Raw genomic sequence first — 14,865 nt, 5'->3', positions numbered from 1 at the left:
ATGGCTGGCTGCTCAGCCACTCTGGCCGAGGACTTCCCCAGACGTGGGAATCCGGTCGCAGCAATGCCCCTGTTGGCATGCAGCGCCAAATGCAGAGCACCGGTCCCCAGCATTCCTCGAGTCCTTGGGGCAGAGTGTGGCCACAGCTCAGAAAGCCTTCGCTGTCACCTCTGGTAGCCTTTGCACACCTTGGATGGCTAAAGGTGGTTTCCCCTGCAACAAGACTTCACCCGTTTGGTCATAAGTCCTTTCAAGGATGGGATGCTGCAGGTTCTTAGAGGCTCTTTCCCTCTTCTCTGGGCAGGCTGCTGGGGACAACCAGCCTGGACTGTCCCCACCAGTAAGACCCACATTTTGTTAGGCTTATTGCTGTCTGAGACAGCTTTCTATGGGGATCACACAAGACGTTATGTAGATAACAGGGTCAGTAACAACTGGCTTTTTTTTCATACCCTTGTGACAAACGATTCCCCCATTCCCAAGAGCTTTTAGATGCGCTCCTGTTTGCAAAGCAGGGCAGGTGCTGCCTCCTTCCATCTGCTGCCACTCGCTGCTGAGGCATGACTAACCGTGTAGGTCTGAATCGATTCCTGTGTTTCAGCAGGAGCTGGAGCTTTCAGCTTGGGGCTTCTCTGCTTTAGGTACGTTTCATTTGCTTCTACCTCTTCAGTGCATTGGCTGCCTTGAAAGAAAAGAAATTGCAGCAAAAAACTATTCAGCACTAGGACTGCAGGGAGCGAGTGGTGGGTTACAGGTCTGGTGTGCTGCTGACTGCTGATCCCCCCTCGAGTCCGGGGGACACCATCTAGAGAGGCACAGAAACAAGGCTGAGTCTCACAGGGAGGGAGCAGAGCCCGAGGCAACGGCATGATGGAGGCTGAGACCAGGTGGGGCTCAGGGGACAGAGCTGGGAACACGCACCCACGCGGACAGCAGAGACCCAAAGCTCACCTTTATCACCACCGCTGCCACAATCCCCAGCAGGGCCAAGATGACCACTCCAATTCGGCCCTTGTTAGACCGCTTCAGGAGGAAGAACTTGGCCCAATCCACCTTCTTCTGGCTGCCAGGTGGGTACCGCAGTTTGTTCGTACCCTCCATCTTCAGGTCCTTGATCAAGCAGGCGCGGCGGTGGGAGAAGGTCTCAAAGCTGTGCTTGCCGTGGTAGGCGCCCATCCCGCTGTTACCTGAGGGACACAACCCAGGCAGGTCACATCACGCACGGTGACAGCTGCATTTCTTAAATTCCATTTGGCAGCCCGCAGGACACAGGGAAAGCTTGGTCATGGTGCTTCTCACACCTGGAGCAGCTGCTCTGCTCCCCAAGGGCGGAGAAGCAAAGAGCAGCTTTAATAACTACCCAGAAATAAGTGAGGACCTGCTCACTGCCTTGAACTGGTGCTCAGGCTGGTTGTGTGCAGCCACCTTTGAAATGTTAATGGCACCAGTCCTCTCCTCCCCAGGGCCAGTCCTGCTTCTCCCACAAAATCTACACTGGGGTTGGGGACAGGAGGAACGGGGTCTATTATTTCAAGCAGTGGGACTTAAGGAGGACATTCAGCAACCTGCCATCAGAAACACCCAAGACCTCAGCCCTCTACCCACAGCCAGGTCATCTCTGCCACAAAGCCATGAGCCTGACAGTGACCGTGGAAACTCAACCAGCCGCTTGGTCCCAGGCAACTTCATCCCACGCCCTGGCGCAGGAGAACCGGAGCCGCGGACAGATGTGCCAGAGGGTTTTCCTCTCCCACTGGCACCAACACTGCTCGAACCACTAAGGAGCCTTTTTACAAAGGAACCCACCAGTGAAAATAATATTAATGGGAAAACGCAGCTGAAAGTTCCTGAATTGCCAAACAGGCGTGATGGCACCTGGGTCAGAGGCTGCTGCTGGGAGACTGAAACCAGGCGTATGGGACGGAGCAGGGACTTACCCACGCCGCCGAAGGGCAGATCCGGCACCACAGAGTGCATGAAGACATCATTGGCTGTCACACCGCCGCTGGAGGTCTCCGATATCACCCGTCTGATCAGCTACCCAGAATGAGAGATGGCACAGAACAGAGGGAAATCAAGACGGGCCACCAACACTATGGCATTTACCAGAGCAAGTGGGTGTCAAGGTGATGCTTGCATCCCTCTTTGTGGGGGAGGACAGGCTGTGCCTTGTTCCTTGAGAGAGGCCGGGTTTACATTACTTAAGCACAAGATCTGCCCAGCTGAACAGCCATGAAATGAAAAGGCTCCGTCTCAGCAGGACAGGTCGGAGGCGGTGGTGCATCAGCCAGAGCCTGGGATGCTCCTCAGCCCTCCCACCCAAACTGCCTGGGGCTGTTGTGTCAGTGCGCAGCCCTGACCTAAATTCCTGAGCTGGCACAACAAAGCCTGGAGCAGGGGCAGGAGAGATGCAAGGAACCAGCATCCACCAGCGTGGGCCAGCCAGCCAAGGCGCACAGGGAGCTGTGCAAACCCAGAGTCCATCAACAGGAGACTGGGAGCCTCCAGCAGCTCTGGGGACACTTGTGGTCCCCCGTGAACCAAACGCTGCGATTCAGGTGCAAAGAGGAGATGACACGGACCCTGCGGGGAGCCGTGCCGGGGACCGGCCACGTTCAGGATCAAACTGCGCAGAGAAGCCTCTGCGGGGAAGCACAGCCCAGACCCACCTTCTTGTTGTTGGAGAAAACATACAGGGCAAGGGGCTTCTCCCGACGGTTGATGAACTCAATGGCTTCGTCTATGCTCCTCACGGTCAGAATGGGGAGGACCGGTCCAAAGATTTCCTCCTCCATCACCTTCGACTCCGGAGAAACGTCAGTGAGGATAGTCGGTGCTGAGGCAAACAGGAGGGCAGGAGATGGTGTGAGCAGGACAGAAAGCGTGGTCCATCACAGGACCTCACCCTTGGCACCGCCTGCGTGCAGCATACCCCAAGCAAGCCACAGACACGCACAGCCCCCAAAAGGCACCCGCTACCGCCTCCCCTCCCCAACAGCTGCCAGAAGCACCTATGAAGCAGGAGGCCTCATCAGCCTCTCCCCCGTGAGCGATCTTCTGCCCTTCCAGCAAGCCCACGATCCTCTTGAAGTGGTGCTTGTTGATGATCCTTTCGTAATCCGGAGACGACTTCACCTCTTCCCCGTAGAATTCCTGCCAAAGGGCACAGCACAACCAAAGTGCTCAACAGACCGTCACAGCAGCCGCAGCTCCACGGCTGCAGCTCCAGAAACTCAGACCTGGGCTCTAACGGGGACAACTCCCACCGCCCGAGCAACTCCACGCTCACCTGCAGAGTCGCCTTGATATTCTCCACCACCTCGCTCTGGATGGACGGCTCGCAGAGGATGTAGTCTGGGGCGATGCAGGTTTGCCCACAGTTCATGTACTTCCCCCACGTTATCCGCCTGCGGGGGAAAGGGAGATAGTTTCTCCACCGCAACTCCCTTCCAGACCCCACAGCCCGGCCCACAGCGCCTGAGCGACACCCGGGCCCAGAGATGCCCACCTGCCCCACGGGGTCCCTGCCCCACCGCTGACACCCCGCCAAGGGCTTCAACAGCCTGACCTGCAGGCGACGGCCAGGTCACAGTCCTTGTCGATGTAGCAGGGGCTCTTCCCGCCCAGCTCCAGGGTGACGGGCGTCAGGTGCTTGGCGGCCGCTGCCATCACGATTTTGCCCACTGTGGAGTTGCCGGTGTAGAGGATGTGATCGAATCTCTGGGTCAGCAGCGCTGTCGTCTCAGGTACTCCTCCAGTGACCACGGGGTACAGCTCCTGCAGGGCGAGGGTGCTGGGGTCACTCTAACCCAGCGCATCAGTGTGGCACAGAGAAAGCTGGGTACTGACACGGGGCCACACTCACCCGGTCAAGGTACTGGGGGAGGAGATCAGCCATCAGCTGAGCCATGTTCTCGCTGATCTCTGACGGCTTCACCACCACAGCATTGCCTACAAGACCAACGCAGCACGGCCACTGAGCCCTCGCACTCCTCTCCTGCCGCCCGCAGCACCCGCCCACGGCCCCACGAAGGACAGGGGCTGCGGCGGGTCCCCACCTGCGGCGATGGCCCCGATCAAAGGCTGCATGACCAGCACAAAGGGGTAGTTCCAGGCCCCGATGATCAGCACCACCCCCAGCAGCTCGGGGCAGATGTAGGCCTCGTCCCGCATCGTCAGCAGGTTCCTCTTCACAGGCTGAGGGGCTGCCCACGACGGCAGCTTGTCCATGGCCAGGGCCAGCTCCCCCAGCACGCCCAGGATCTCATGGCTGTACGCGTTGGGCCCACTCTGCAACGACAGGGAGCTTGGGGAGGGGATGGCGAAGGCACCCGCCTCCCGCACCCACCACGGCAGCCCAGGGAGGCAAAGCAAAGCCATCCAGCACCATGGGGGACATCAGCAAAAGCCATCTGGCACGGCAAAGGCAGCCCTTGGCCTTCCCGCGTTCCCTTCAGGGCTGACCACCGTCCATGCACAGCAGAAGGGAGAAACCCCTCGCCAAGCCACACCTTGTGCAGATCCGCCTTGATGGCTGCCAGGATCTCCTCCTCCTTCTCCTGCACCATCCGCTCCAGGGCCTTCAGCTGCTGCATCCTGAACTCCAGCGAGCGGCACCGGCCCGAGTTGAAGGCGGCTCTCGCCTGCCCAACGACCTGCTGCATCCTCTCCATGGCTGCTCAGCGCTGCGGGGAGAGAGCAGCGAGGCCCAGCTCACTATGGGGTCATCGAGGGATGCTCAGGCCTGGGAACGCTCAACATGGGGCCACCACCAAGAGATGTCCCACCCAGAGTAAGGCTGGGAGATGTTCTCCTCCTTGGGTGGCCTCCGGAGGTGACTGCTCAGGGCTTACACCCTCCAATGCCCCGTCCTACCTGCGCAGGGTCCGCCAACGGAGGGCACCTCTCATCGCAAGCCAGCATTTCTGGGGATGGCTGATAGATCTTGTTCTGCGGGTGCTTTCTCCAAGCTTGGGGATACCCTTAAACCCACCAGCCACCCCACCCTCTGCTCACAGGGATGCTCCCGAGGAGCCAAAACACGGAGGTGACCGTGGCCTCGGTGGGCAGCCGGCTAGAAGCAGAGCTGCGTGCCCGGAGCCAGCCTGCACCCGTCTTCCCCGTAACTGCAAGGCCCTCGCGTGGCTTCACAGAAACATGACAAAACATTGCAGAGGTTTCATCCTGCCTCCCGGGAGCAGTCTTTCGCTTTTTAGTCAGGACAAGGGATCTGCCTGCAGTCCCTGCCTAACCAAACGAGACACCAAGGTTTCCTTGCAACCATTAAAATCTGCCCCTCCCTGCCCGCCGCCGCAGCTGCGTGACACAGCCCCGATCCTGACCAAGAAAGCAGATGACTCATTAAAAAAATGAAGGAAAAAAGAAAGTTACCTTCAGAGAAGCTTCTCTCTCCACCAGTCTCCCGCAGCGAGTGCAAGCAGGCGCAAGCCCTTCCCCTGACATGGCTCAGGGCGATCTCTCCTCCCACGAGAGGGTAGCTGGCCCCGGCCCAGGGCTCTTGCTAGATACAAGATGCCCTTTACCCAGATATATCCTTGCGCTATGAATACGCAAGCCCTGGATCGCCGCGTTCAGCTGGGGCAGGGACTTGGCCGCCCGTGCGGGATTGCGAGAGACCATGTGGCTTTGCCCACGTTGGGTGCACGAGGCCGGGGGAGCGCTTTCAAGGTGCCGCAGCAGCCGTCGGGAGCCAAGGAACGCAGCCTGCGCTATCGTCCGGATCTGAACAAACCCCGAACGGGCAGCGCCCGCAGGTGGGGGGGCAATCAGGGGATGGATTTGCCCAGGACAGGACAGGAGAAACAGTCCAGCTCCTCCACAGCTCCCAGCACCGCTTCGCCCGACGCCCTGCCTGCCTCCGGGCACCTCTTTGGCAGCCTGCCTGCGCTCCCCTGCCAGAGCTCTGGGGGATCCTTCCCCACGAGCAGGAGGTCATCGCGCTGGGGACCTGCGTTCCTGCGCCGGGGCAGAGGCACCTCGCAACACAAGTGTGACATTTGGCCAAGCCGTGGCCAGAGCCGGGAGCGGCAGAGGACGGGCAGGATTCCCCAGGAGACTGCAGGGACTTACCACACTCGGTTTATTATTTAAGTTCTCAGTGTTTATTTAGTACTTGCAAAATATATCATTAAAAAGCTTAGCATATGGATTTTCACCAGAATTGAAGAAATCCCACCTATTGCACAGCAAATATAATTTTCTACTCTATATTAATTGCATTTAATAATAATTTTTAAGTTTTCCTTATTTAAACGTTAATATTTCTAAGGTCCTTTCACCTTAAATTTCTCTAGCATCCTCTCCCCAAGCTAGAACAAGCCCCATATTATCTCCCAGTGCAAGATTATAGCAGACCCAGAAGCTTGAACACAAAGGAGTACATGCTCTTTCAGTAATTGTTTTCCCTTGGAGGAATCTGACCAGGAACGGGTTTGTACTGGTTTTGGCTGGGATGGAGTCAATTTTCATCATAGTTGCTAAGTTTCTTCATAGTAGGATGGCGCTGTGTTTTCGATTTGTGACCAAAACAGCGCTGGTAACACACCCGTGGCGTAGCTGCTGCTGAACGGTGCTTGCACAGCATCAAGGTCTCTCTGTTTCTCACACCGCCCCGCCAGCGTGTAGGCTGGGGCTGGCAAGAAGCGGGGAGGGGACACGGCTGGGAGAGCCGACCCCAACTGACCAAAGGGACATTCCAGACCATACGATGTTGTGCTCAGCGATAAAAGCTGCAGGGGGAAAGAAGAGGAAGGCGGGAGGGGACATTGGGAGTTACGGCATGTCTTCCCAAGTCACCGTTACGTGTGATGAAGCCCTGGGGATGGCCGAACATCTGCCTGCCGACGGGAAGTAATGAATGGATTCCTTAATTTGCTTGCTTGCACGCCCAGCTTTCACTTTACCTATTAAACTGTCCTTATCTCAACCTACAAGTTTTCTCCCTTTTACCCTTCTGATTCTCTTCCCTGTTCCACTTGGGGAGTGAGCGAGCGGCTGTGTGGGGCTCAGATGCCCACCGGGGCTAACCCCCACCAGGGTACTTTGTGATACCCACTTCTCCAAACAGGCCTGAAAGTTCTTTTGTATGAGCATAAGATACTCTTATCAGCAAAATACAGGCAGCGCAGGTATCACCTTTGTTATTTTCTACCTACCAAATAATTGTTACAGGCACACGCTGAAACCCAGAGCCCCAAAAAGGGCATCAGCCTGCATCCCCTGACCAGCTATGGATGATTCTGGTTCACAGAGATCCGTGAATATTTCACCTCAATTAAATGGCAAAGGGAACCTCACTAGGTTTATTCATAACCGTCACTATTGGTAAAATGCATCAGCCAGCACAGCCTGTCTCAGACTCGTCACCAAGAGGGTGGTTGTTCGGAGCACAACAGAAGACAGATCATCCCAAAAACTGCAGGGAAAACACTGTCAACCCAACCACAGCTGAAACTTAAGCTCCTGTTTGTCACTGAAGGAAGGGAAGCAGTTTGGTGCAAGACACAGTGTGCGCGTCCCTGGAAGCAGAGCTCTGTGTGGCATGGGGTGGAGGTAGGGACTGGTATTTCTTGCTCTGCAGTCCTCCTTTTGAGAGCTTGTACCCACTGGTCACTCCGTTTCAGCATGGCTTTTTAGTAAACAGGAGTCCGAGCCTTCTCTTGGTTAGTGTCTCCCTAAGGCTGCTCTGTGTGCTCAACAGCTCACTGAAATAACCCAGTACAAAAGAAAAAAAAATGACTTCTCAGCTTAAGGAAACAGACATAAAGTGAGCACTCAGAGTATGACTTGCACATGGCGCCTTCTCCTCTCTTCAGTAGTAAACCATCTGTGAAAGCAAAACACAACACCAATGTCCTGTGAAGGATTTGCCGAAACAAAACCAACTCCCTTTCTAGAACAGGCTAAAGCAAAGCCCCTTCACTCAGGGTGACTTCCCCAGGGTCCAGCTCGCCGGCCTCCTGCCCCCTCAGCATGCACTGACTGGTTATCTTGGACGCTGTATGAGCTCCAAGCACTGCCAGGGAAAGCATCGCTCTCTGGCTCCAGGGGGAACCTTCTGCAAGCCCCACATTCACTACTCTAGCGAGGCTTTGCCCGATCTCAAACCAGGTCTACACACAGGAGAAGAAAAAGGCTCCTACCTCACTGTGACAGCCACAGCAGTGCTCTGAAACCTGCTCCTCCTTATCACACACTGAGCCAGCCCAGCCTCTGAACAGCCAGCACAATCAAGAGGGCTTTTCTCTTCAGCACAGACTGGTGATTCTGAGAAAACCCAAATGATTTCAAGATGCTGTGAGTTTCCCCCCTTCGCTGAGAAGGCATTCACTTAGACAGGGCCTGCCTCCCTGGCTGGCGCTTCAAGGCCTGAGCCAGTTGTTGGCTCTTACACCTCCTCCTGGACTCAGACATGCAGGCAGGTTATTTCCCCCGGCTTGTTGGGCTCCTGCACGTCTCCTCCTCGCAGCAGTAACAACACAGAGCAGACTGAAAGACAGAGTCCTGATCCACCCTGCCATCTCCTGTCCCCTCAGTGGCTGCTCCCTTAAGCCTACTAAACCCCCAGGATGCACAGCTGAGCCTTGCAAGGAGCAGCCAGCGCAGGCACACACAGTGCCTGGTCCGCCAGCCATGGAGAACCACCAGCGATCACACTTGGAGGGTTAGATCTTACCCCTCCACCTCAGGAGGCATCTCGAGTCCTCCAGCCAGCACCAGCAGGCTTCTGCCTCCTGCAGAGAGGGGAGGACATCCCACCCTTCCGCACTACCCGGCTGGAAACAGGGGAGGAAATGGAAATAATGGAGCTAAGGTCAGACGGGGGCTGCAACTGGGTGAGGAACAAGAGCTCGTCGTGGCCCTAGGCTTTAGGACACAGCCTCCCTTCCCCAGGGCGCCACGGCACAAAACTGCAGCCATCTGGGCTAGGCTGAGGAGCAGCTCACAAGGCTGCTGAAGCAAGCCCTGGAACTGAAACCACTCCTAACCTGTCCAAAATGTACCAACCTCTGCCTCTGGAGGGAGCTTCTCACGGGTGTCACCTCCCAAGGCAGAGCAACAAATCGTACAGCAGCCTAGGAGATCTCTCTGAGGACATTTCTGTTCTAGATACCGCTCGCAAGAGTGAGAAGCAGATCTTGATCATTTCAGGTGGGCCAGACATCGTAAGTCTCAAGACAGAAAAAAACAGGCCAGGCTCTAAGAAAGGGCTGCAGTTGCAAAGAGTGAACTTGCAGAAGATCAGATGAATTGCACATGCACTCACAGAGATGGCAAAGACCCAAAGCTCACCTTTATCACCACCGCTGCCACAATCCCCAGCAGGGCCAAGATGACCACTCCAATTCGGCCCTTGTTAGACCGCTTCAAGAGGAAGAACTTGGCCCAATCCACCTTCTTCTGGCTGCCAGGTGGGTACCGCAGTTTGTTCGTACCCTCCATCTTCAGGTCCTTGATCAAGCAGGCGCGGCGGTGGGAGAAGGTCTCAAAGCTGTGCTTGCCGTGGTAGGCGCCCATCCCGCTGTTACCTGAGGGACACAACCCAGGCAGGTCACACCACAGCCTCAGCCCGTCAAACCTTTGGCTGCTTGAGGCCACCAGCAGGGCAAGAAGCAGCACAGGAAAATTTCAGTTGCTTGCCAGCTGCACTGCACGTTACCTGCCCTGCATCTGCCTCGCTGCAGTTTCAAAGCACAACTTCTCCTCTATATTCCTGCAGAGAGGACAACTGATCCTTCCTCTCTGCAGTGCTTCTTGGTCTCCAAGATGTCCACCTGTACTCCATCCCTATTCTTCCCCACCTCATTTTCACTACACACTCTCCAGTATTTCGTTGTGTTCCTGCATGCACTGTTCGCTGTGCCTCCGAGCCGTCTCCAGCTCTTCCCTGGATTTAGCTCCCTCTCAAAGCACCATGCCAAGGCTCTGAGATCCGACCGGTGCTGTGTGAGAAGGGTTTCCTGAGGAGCTTTGCAGGGTACAGCTCCGTTTTTCAGTTCCAGGACAACGTGTGCTGTTCACAGCAGCAGAACACTGCTGGTTCGCTGTCAGCTTGTGAGCACTGTAACACCCAAACCCTCTTCTGCAAAGCTCCCGTAGGCTGTTCCGTAACCTGTTCCAATTCTCCCCAAGCTGAAGTCCTACCCTTCCTCCTGCAATTACTGCTAATCACTCCGATCGCAGCTAACGTTTTTAATGCACCTTTCACATCAGTCTGCACTAAACGCTTCAGTCTTCCCAAAAACACACCCAAAGGTTTTTCCCTTTTGGCCCCTGTCCTAACGTACTCCCAGAATTTATTATTATTATTGAGATCTCCTATACAGAGACCTTTCGGCTGTAACAGTCGCAGGGGTACCTGGACACAAACCAACAGCCGCTATTCCCTGGGTCACACCGTGCAGCAAGTCACAACACTTAAGGAGCTCCAGTAACTTACCGACACCGCCAAAGGGTAAGGTTGAGAGGAAGAAATGCATGATGACATCATTTCCAGTAACACCCCCACTGGAGGTTTCCGAGATGACTCTTTTGATTAACTGGCAAAAGAAAACAAGCAAACAAAACATTACAAAGGCCCAGAAGAGACCAGACCATGTAACTGAGCAGGACTGGGAGGGGAGCTACGAGCCAACAGGCCATCGTATTCACTTTCTCTGACTGACAGCTCAGACAAGCCCTCTCCATGCAGTGTTAACTCAGGGAAAGTGGGAGAGTTCAGAGGAGGGATGGGAAAGATGGAAACCTGGGAGCTCACCTCCCTAGCAATATATTAAAAGTAACTAAACTAATCATGAAAGACTACATGGCACCAAAGAGGAAATTCAGGTTTTTATCCTTCTATTTCAGAAAGTCATGCAAACACAAAGCAATTCAGCAGGAGACTGGGAGCCTCCAGCAGCTCTGGGGACACTTGTGGTCCCCCGTGAGCCAAACGCTGCGATTCAGGTGCAAAGAGGAGATGACACGGACCCTGCGGGGAGCCGTGCCGGGGACCGGCCACGTTCAGGATCAAACTGCGCAGAGAAGCCTCTGTGGGGAAGCACAGCCCAGACCCACCTTCTTGTTGTTGGAGAAAACATACAGGGCAAGGGGCTTCTCCCGACGGTTGATGAACTCAATGGCTTCGTCTACGCTCCTCACGGTCAGAATGGGGAGGACCGGTCCAAAGATTTCCTCCTCCATCACCTTCGACTCCGGAGAAACATTGGTGAGGATAGTCGGTGCTGAGGCAAACAGGAGGGCAGGAGATGGCGTGAGCAGGACAGAAGGCGTGGTCCATCGCAGGACCTCACCCTTGGCACCGCCTGCGTGCAACACACACCAAGCAAGCCACAGACACGCACAGCCCCCAAAAGGCACCCGCTACCGCCTCCCCTCCCCAACAGCTGCCAGAAGCACCTATGAAGCAGGAGGCCTCATCAGCCTCTCCCCCGTAAGCGATCTTCTGCCCTTCCAGCAAGCCCACGATCCTCTTGAAGTGATGCTTGTTGATGATCCTTTCGTAATCCGGAGACGACTTCACCTCTTCCCCGTAGAATTCCTGTCAAAGGGCACAGCACAACCAAAGTGCTCAACAGACCGTCACAGCAGCCACAGCTCCACGGCTGCAGCTCCAGAAACTCAGACCTGGGCTCTAACGGGGACAACTCCCACCGCCCGAGGAACTCCACGCTCACCTGCAGAGTCGCCTTGATATTCTCCACCACCTCGCTCTGGATGGACGGCTCGCAGAGGATGTAGTCTGGGGCGATGCAGGTTTGCCCACAGTTCATGTACTTCCCCCACGTTATCCGCCTGCGGGGGAAAGGGAGATGGTTTCTCCACCGCAACTCCCTTCCAGACCCCACAGCCCGGCCCACAGCGCCTGAGCGACACCCGGGCCCAGAGATGCCCACCTGCCCCACGGGGTCCCTGCCCCACCGCTGAGACCCCACCAAGGGCTTCAACAGCCTGACCTGCAGGCGACGGCCAGGTCACAGTCCTTGTCGATGTAGCAGGGGCTCTTCCCGCCCAGCTCCAGGGTGACGGGCGTCAGGTGCTTGGCGGCCGCTGCCATCACGATTTTGCCCACTGTGGAGTTGCCGGTGTAGAGGATGTGATCGAATCTCTGGGTCAGCAGCGCTGTCGTCTCAGGTACTCCTCCAGTGACCACAGGGTACAGCTCCTGCAGGGCAAACAAGAGCCTTATAGTTACCTTGATTTAAAGCAAATATATCAAGGCAGCAGCTCTGCATGGGGCAGACTCACTTGTGAGCTACGTAGGCTGGGGACCTACTCCCACACATTAAGACCAAGGGCACATACGACTGCTGGGCTCTCCCAAGGGCTGTCTCCTTCCTCAGCTCTTGCCCCCCACCTAAAGAAAGCGCTACCTCCCTGGAGGAAACTGCACAGTGGGGCCGTGCTGTCAGAGCAACGGCCTGTCTCAGTGACACAGCGCGACAGATCTCAGAACTGCCAGACAAGTGGAGGAGAAACAACATGTCCTGCTACGAGCGTGGTTCGGCAGGACATGAAAACCCGGGACGTACTGCCGCTGAGCAAATGGCACCCAGTTCTCAGGAAGAGCCAGGCACAGCCAGCATCCAACGCAAACTTGTGCTTACCCTGGGGCATCCCTAGCACAGCATCCAAAAGAGCAGTTATTGCAATGAGAAGTACATACACACCTCTTTACACAGTCGTGTCAAAAAGGCTGTCACATTGCAGAAGGCACATCAGGTTACACAAACGCAGGAAGAACATGTCAATGTGTCTCTGTACTCTAAGAGTAATTCAACCCTTCCTGTATCTCCTGCTTACGCTCCTCTGGAAAGAGTGGGCAACTGATTTGACTCTAATCTGCAGGAGGCCTTCCAAAGTACGACAGGTATTTCCTCAAGACAATCGCGTCAGGCATGGGGCCACACTCACCCGGTCAAGGTACTGAGGGAGGAGATCAGCCACCAGCTGAGCCGTGTTCTCGCTGATCTCTGACGGCTTCACCACCACAGCATTGCCTACAAGACAAACGCAGCACGGCCACTGAGCCCTCGCACTCCTCTCCTGCCGCCCGCAGCACCTGCCCACGGCCCCACGAAGGACAGGGGCTGCGGCAGGTCCCCACCTGCGGCGATGGCCCCGATCAAAGGCTGCATGACCAGCACAAAGGGGTAGTTCCAGGCCCCGATGATCAGCACCACCCCCAGCGGCTCGGGGCAGATGTAGGCCTCGTCCCGCATCGTCAGCAGGTTCCTCTTCACAGGCTGAGGGGCTGCCCACGACGGCAGCTTGTCCATGGCCAGGGCCAGCTCCCCCAGCACGCCCAGGATCTCATGGCTGTACGCGTTGGGCCCACTCTGCAACGACAGGGAGCTTGGGGAGGGGATGGCGAAGGCACCCGCCTCCCGCACCCACCACGGCAGCCCAGGGAAGCAAGGTAAATTCTGCTGGTTCAAAGTGTCTGATACTGGTAGTGCCGCCCCAAAGGATCCCTGACAGAAGACAGCCGGTCTGGGTGCGTGGGGCTCAGTGTGCAACAGAAGCCAAAACCTGACAGCCAGGACCTGCCTTCGCAGTCCTGCCTCAGACTAGCTCCTTCTTAGAAACGGTGGCAGCAGACCTTGGCAGGCCACAGTGAGAGCCAGCACCATGGGGGACATCAGCAAAAGCCATCTGGCACGGCAAAGGCAGCCCTTGGCCTTCCCGCGTTCCCTTCAGCACTGACCACCGTCCATGCACAGCAGAAGGGAGAAACCTTCCGGCGACCCACACCTTGTGCAGATCCGCCTTGATGGCTGCCAGGATCTCCTTCTCCTTCTCCTGCACCATCCGCTCCAGGGCCTTCAGCTGCTGCATCCTGAACTCCAGCGAGCGGCACCGGCCCGAGTTGAAGGCGGCTCTCGCCCGCCCAACGACCTGCTGCATCCTCTCCATGGCTGCTCAGCGCTGCGGGGAGAGAGCAGCGAGGCCCAGCTCACTACGGGCCCTCCCTCCTACAGATGGAAACTGACTTTTCCCCACAAGCACTGGACACACTCTCAGCCACCAGCTGCAATCCCACCTCCCCAGCCTGAGGGCTGATATCTGCTACCATTCGGTCCTAATTCTGCCGTATCTTTGTGACACCTTAAACAATTTGCTACGGTTTGTGATTTAGGAAAGTTTGAAAAGGAGCACAGGGAGCAAACATCAGTGCAACGGCAAGGGTGTCAGGCAGACAACCGACGGGCAGCTCCAGGCAGGGGCGGAGGTCAGGGAAGGCAGCCTTTCCCCGCATCCCGCCACCGAGCACTACCCAGCAAGGCCACGGCGAGCGCAGCGACACCGAGGGCGGCGCGGCCAGGGGGAAGGCGGCCCCTCCGAGGAACCCCAGCGACCCCCGAGCACCAACCGGGCTGAGGCGACACCTCCCCGACCGTGGGCCTTCCTCCCCGCCGGCGGCGGTGCCGCTGCCCCCGGGAAGGGCCCGCAGCCCCCGGGGCCCCTCCGCCGCGGTCCCCCCTCGCTTCCGCCGCTTCCGCCTTCCGCTCACGTGACGGCGCAACACCTTCCCCCCCCCCCCGGAGGTGGAATGGGAGAGGCCGCGGGGGCCACCGCTTCTCCTCCCCCCCCCGGACGGGCGCAGAATGGAAGCGGCCGGCGCGGGGCGGGGCGCGCGCAGCCCGGGGCGGTGCAGCGGCCCCCGAACCCGCTCCGGCTGCGGCCCGGCCCCGGTTTTTTGGCCGCAGGTTAACGGTCGGCCCCGGAGGAGGAGAGCGCGGTGTGAGAGCCGAGCGGCCCCGGGTGGAAGCGGCTTTGCCGAGCCGCTGAGCTCTTTCCGCCGCCCGGCAGGGACGTTGCAGCCGTATCGCTTCGGCTGAG

At 57.2% G+C, this 14,865-nt stretch overlaps 2 protein-coding genes across 5 annotated transcripts; both read right to left on the bottom strand.

The window, feature by feature from the left end:
* Positions 1–635: 635 nt before the first annotated feature.
* Positions 636–14,451, bottom strand: LOC127024301 (aldehyde dehydrogenase family 3 member A2-like). Of its 4 annotated transcripts, XM_050908802.1 has the most exons (12): positions 14,396–14,451; positions 13,777–13,950; positions 13,130–13,361; positions 12,937–13,022; positions 11,979–12,187; positions 11,700–11,817; positions 11,422–11,563; positions 11,080–11,246; positions 10,460–10,559; positions 9,313–9,548; positions 8,163–8,286; positions 6,113–7,846 (listed from the first exon to the last, which is right to left on the bottom strand). In XM_050908802.1, the coding sequence occupies exons 2-11, from the start codon at positions 13,936–13,938 to the stop codon at positions 8,209–8,211; spliced, it is 1,530 nt and encodes a 509-aa protein (XP_050764759.1). In that variant the 5' UTR covers positions 13,939–13,950; positions 14,396–14,451; the 3' UTR covers positions 6,113–7,846; positions 8,163–8,208. The 4 variants fall into 4 exon arrangements, with proteins under 4 accessions (XP_050764760.1, XP_050764762.1, XP_050764759.1 ...); XM_050908803.1 differs by lacking the exons at positions 6,113–7,846; positions 8,163–8,286; positions 14,396–14,451 and adding an exon at positions 636–682 and having other exon boundaries at positions 13,777–14,000; XM_050908805.1 differs by lacking the exons at positions 6,113–7,846; positions 8,163–8,286; positions 14,396–14,451 and adding an exon at positions 646–678 and having other exon boundaries at positions 13,777–14,000.
* Positions 636–14,451, bottom strand: LOC127024302 (aldehyde dehydrogenase family 3 member A2-like). The gene is made up of 11 exons (XM_050908806.1): positions 14,396–14,451; positions 4,512–4,685; positions 4,059–4,290; positions 3,866–3,951; positions 3,569–3,777; positions 3,290–3,407; positions 3,012–3,153; positions 2,670–2,836; positions 1,938–2,037; positions 952–1,187; positions 636–682 (listed from the first exon to the last, which is right to left on the bottom strand). Exons 2-11 carry the CDS (start codon positions 4,671–4,673, stop codon positions 659–661), a joined length of 1,476 nt encoding a protein of 491 aa, XP_050764763.1. The 5' UTR covers positions 4,674–4,685; positions 14,396–14,451; the 3' UTR covers positions 636–658.
* Positions 14,452–14,865: the final 414 nt, after the last annotated feature.

Source organism: Gymnogyps californianus, chromosome 20 (assembly GCF_018139145.2).
Source record: "Gymnogyps californianus isolate 813 chromosome 20, ASM1813914v2, whole genome shotgun sequence".
Lineage (NCBI taxonomy): Eukaryota > Metazoa > Chordata > Aves > Accipitriformes > Cathartidae > Gymnogyps > Gymnogyps californianus.
The sequence above is the reverse complement of the archived record's forward strand: the minus strand, read 5'-3'. Positions and strand labels throughout refer to the sequence as shown.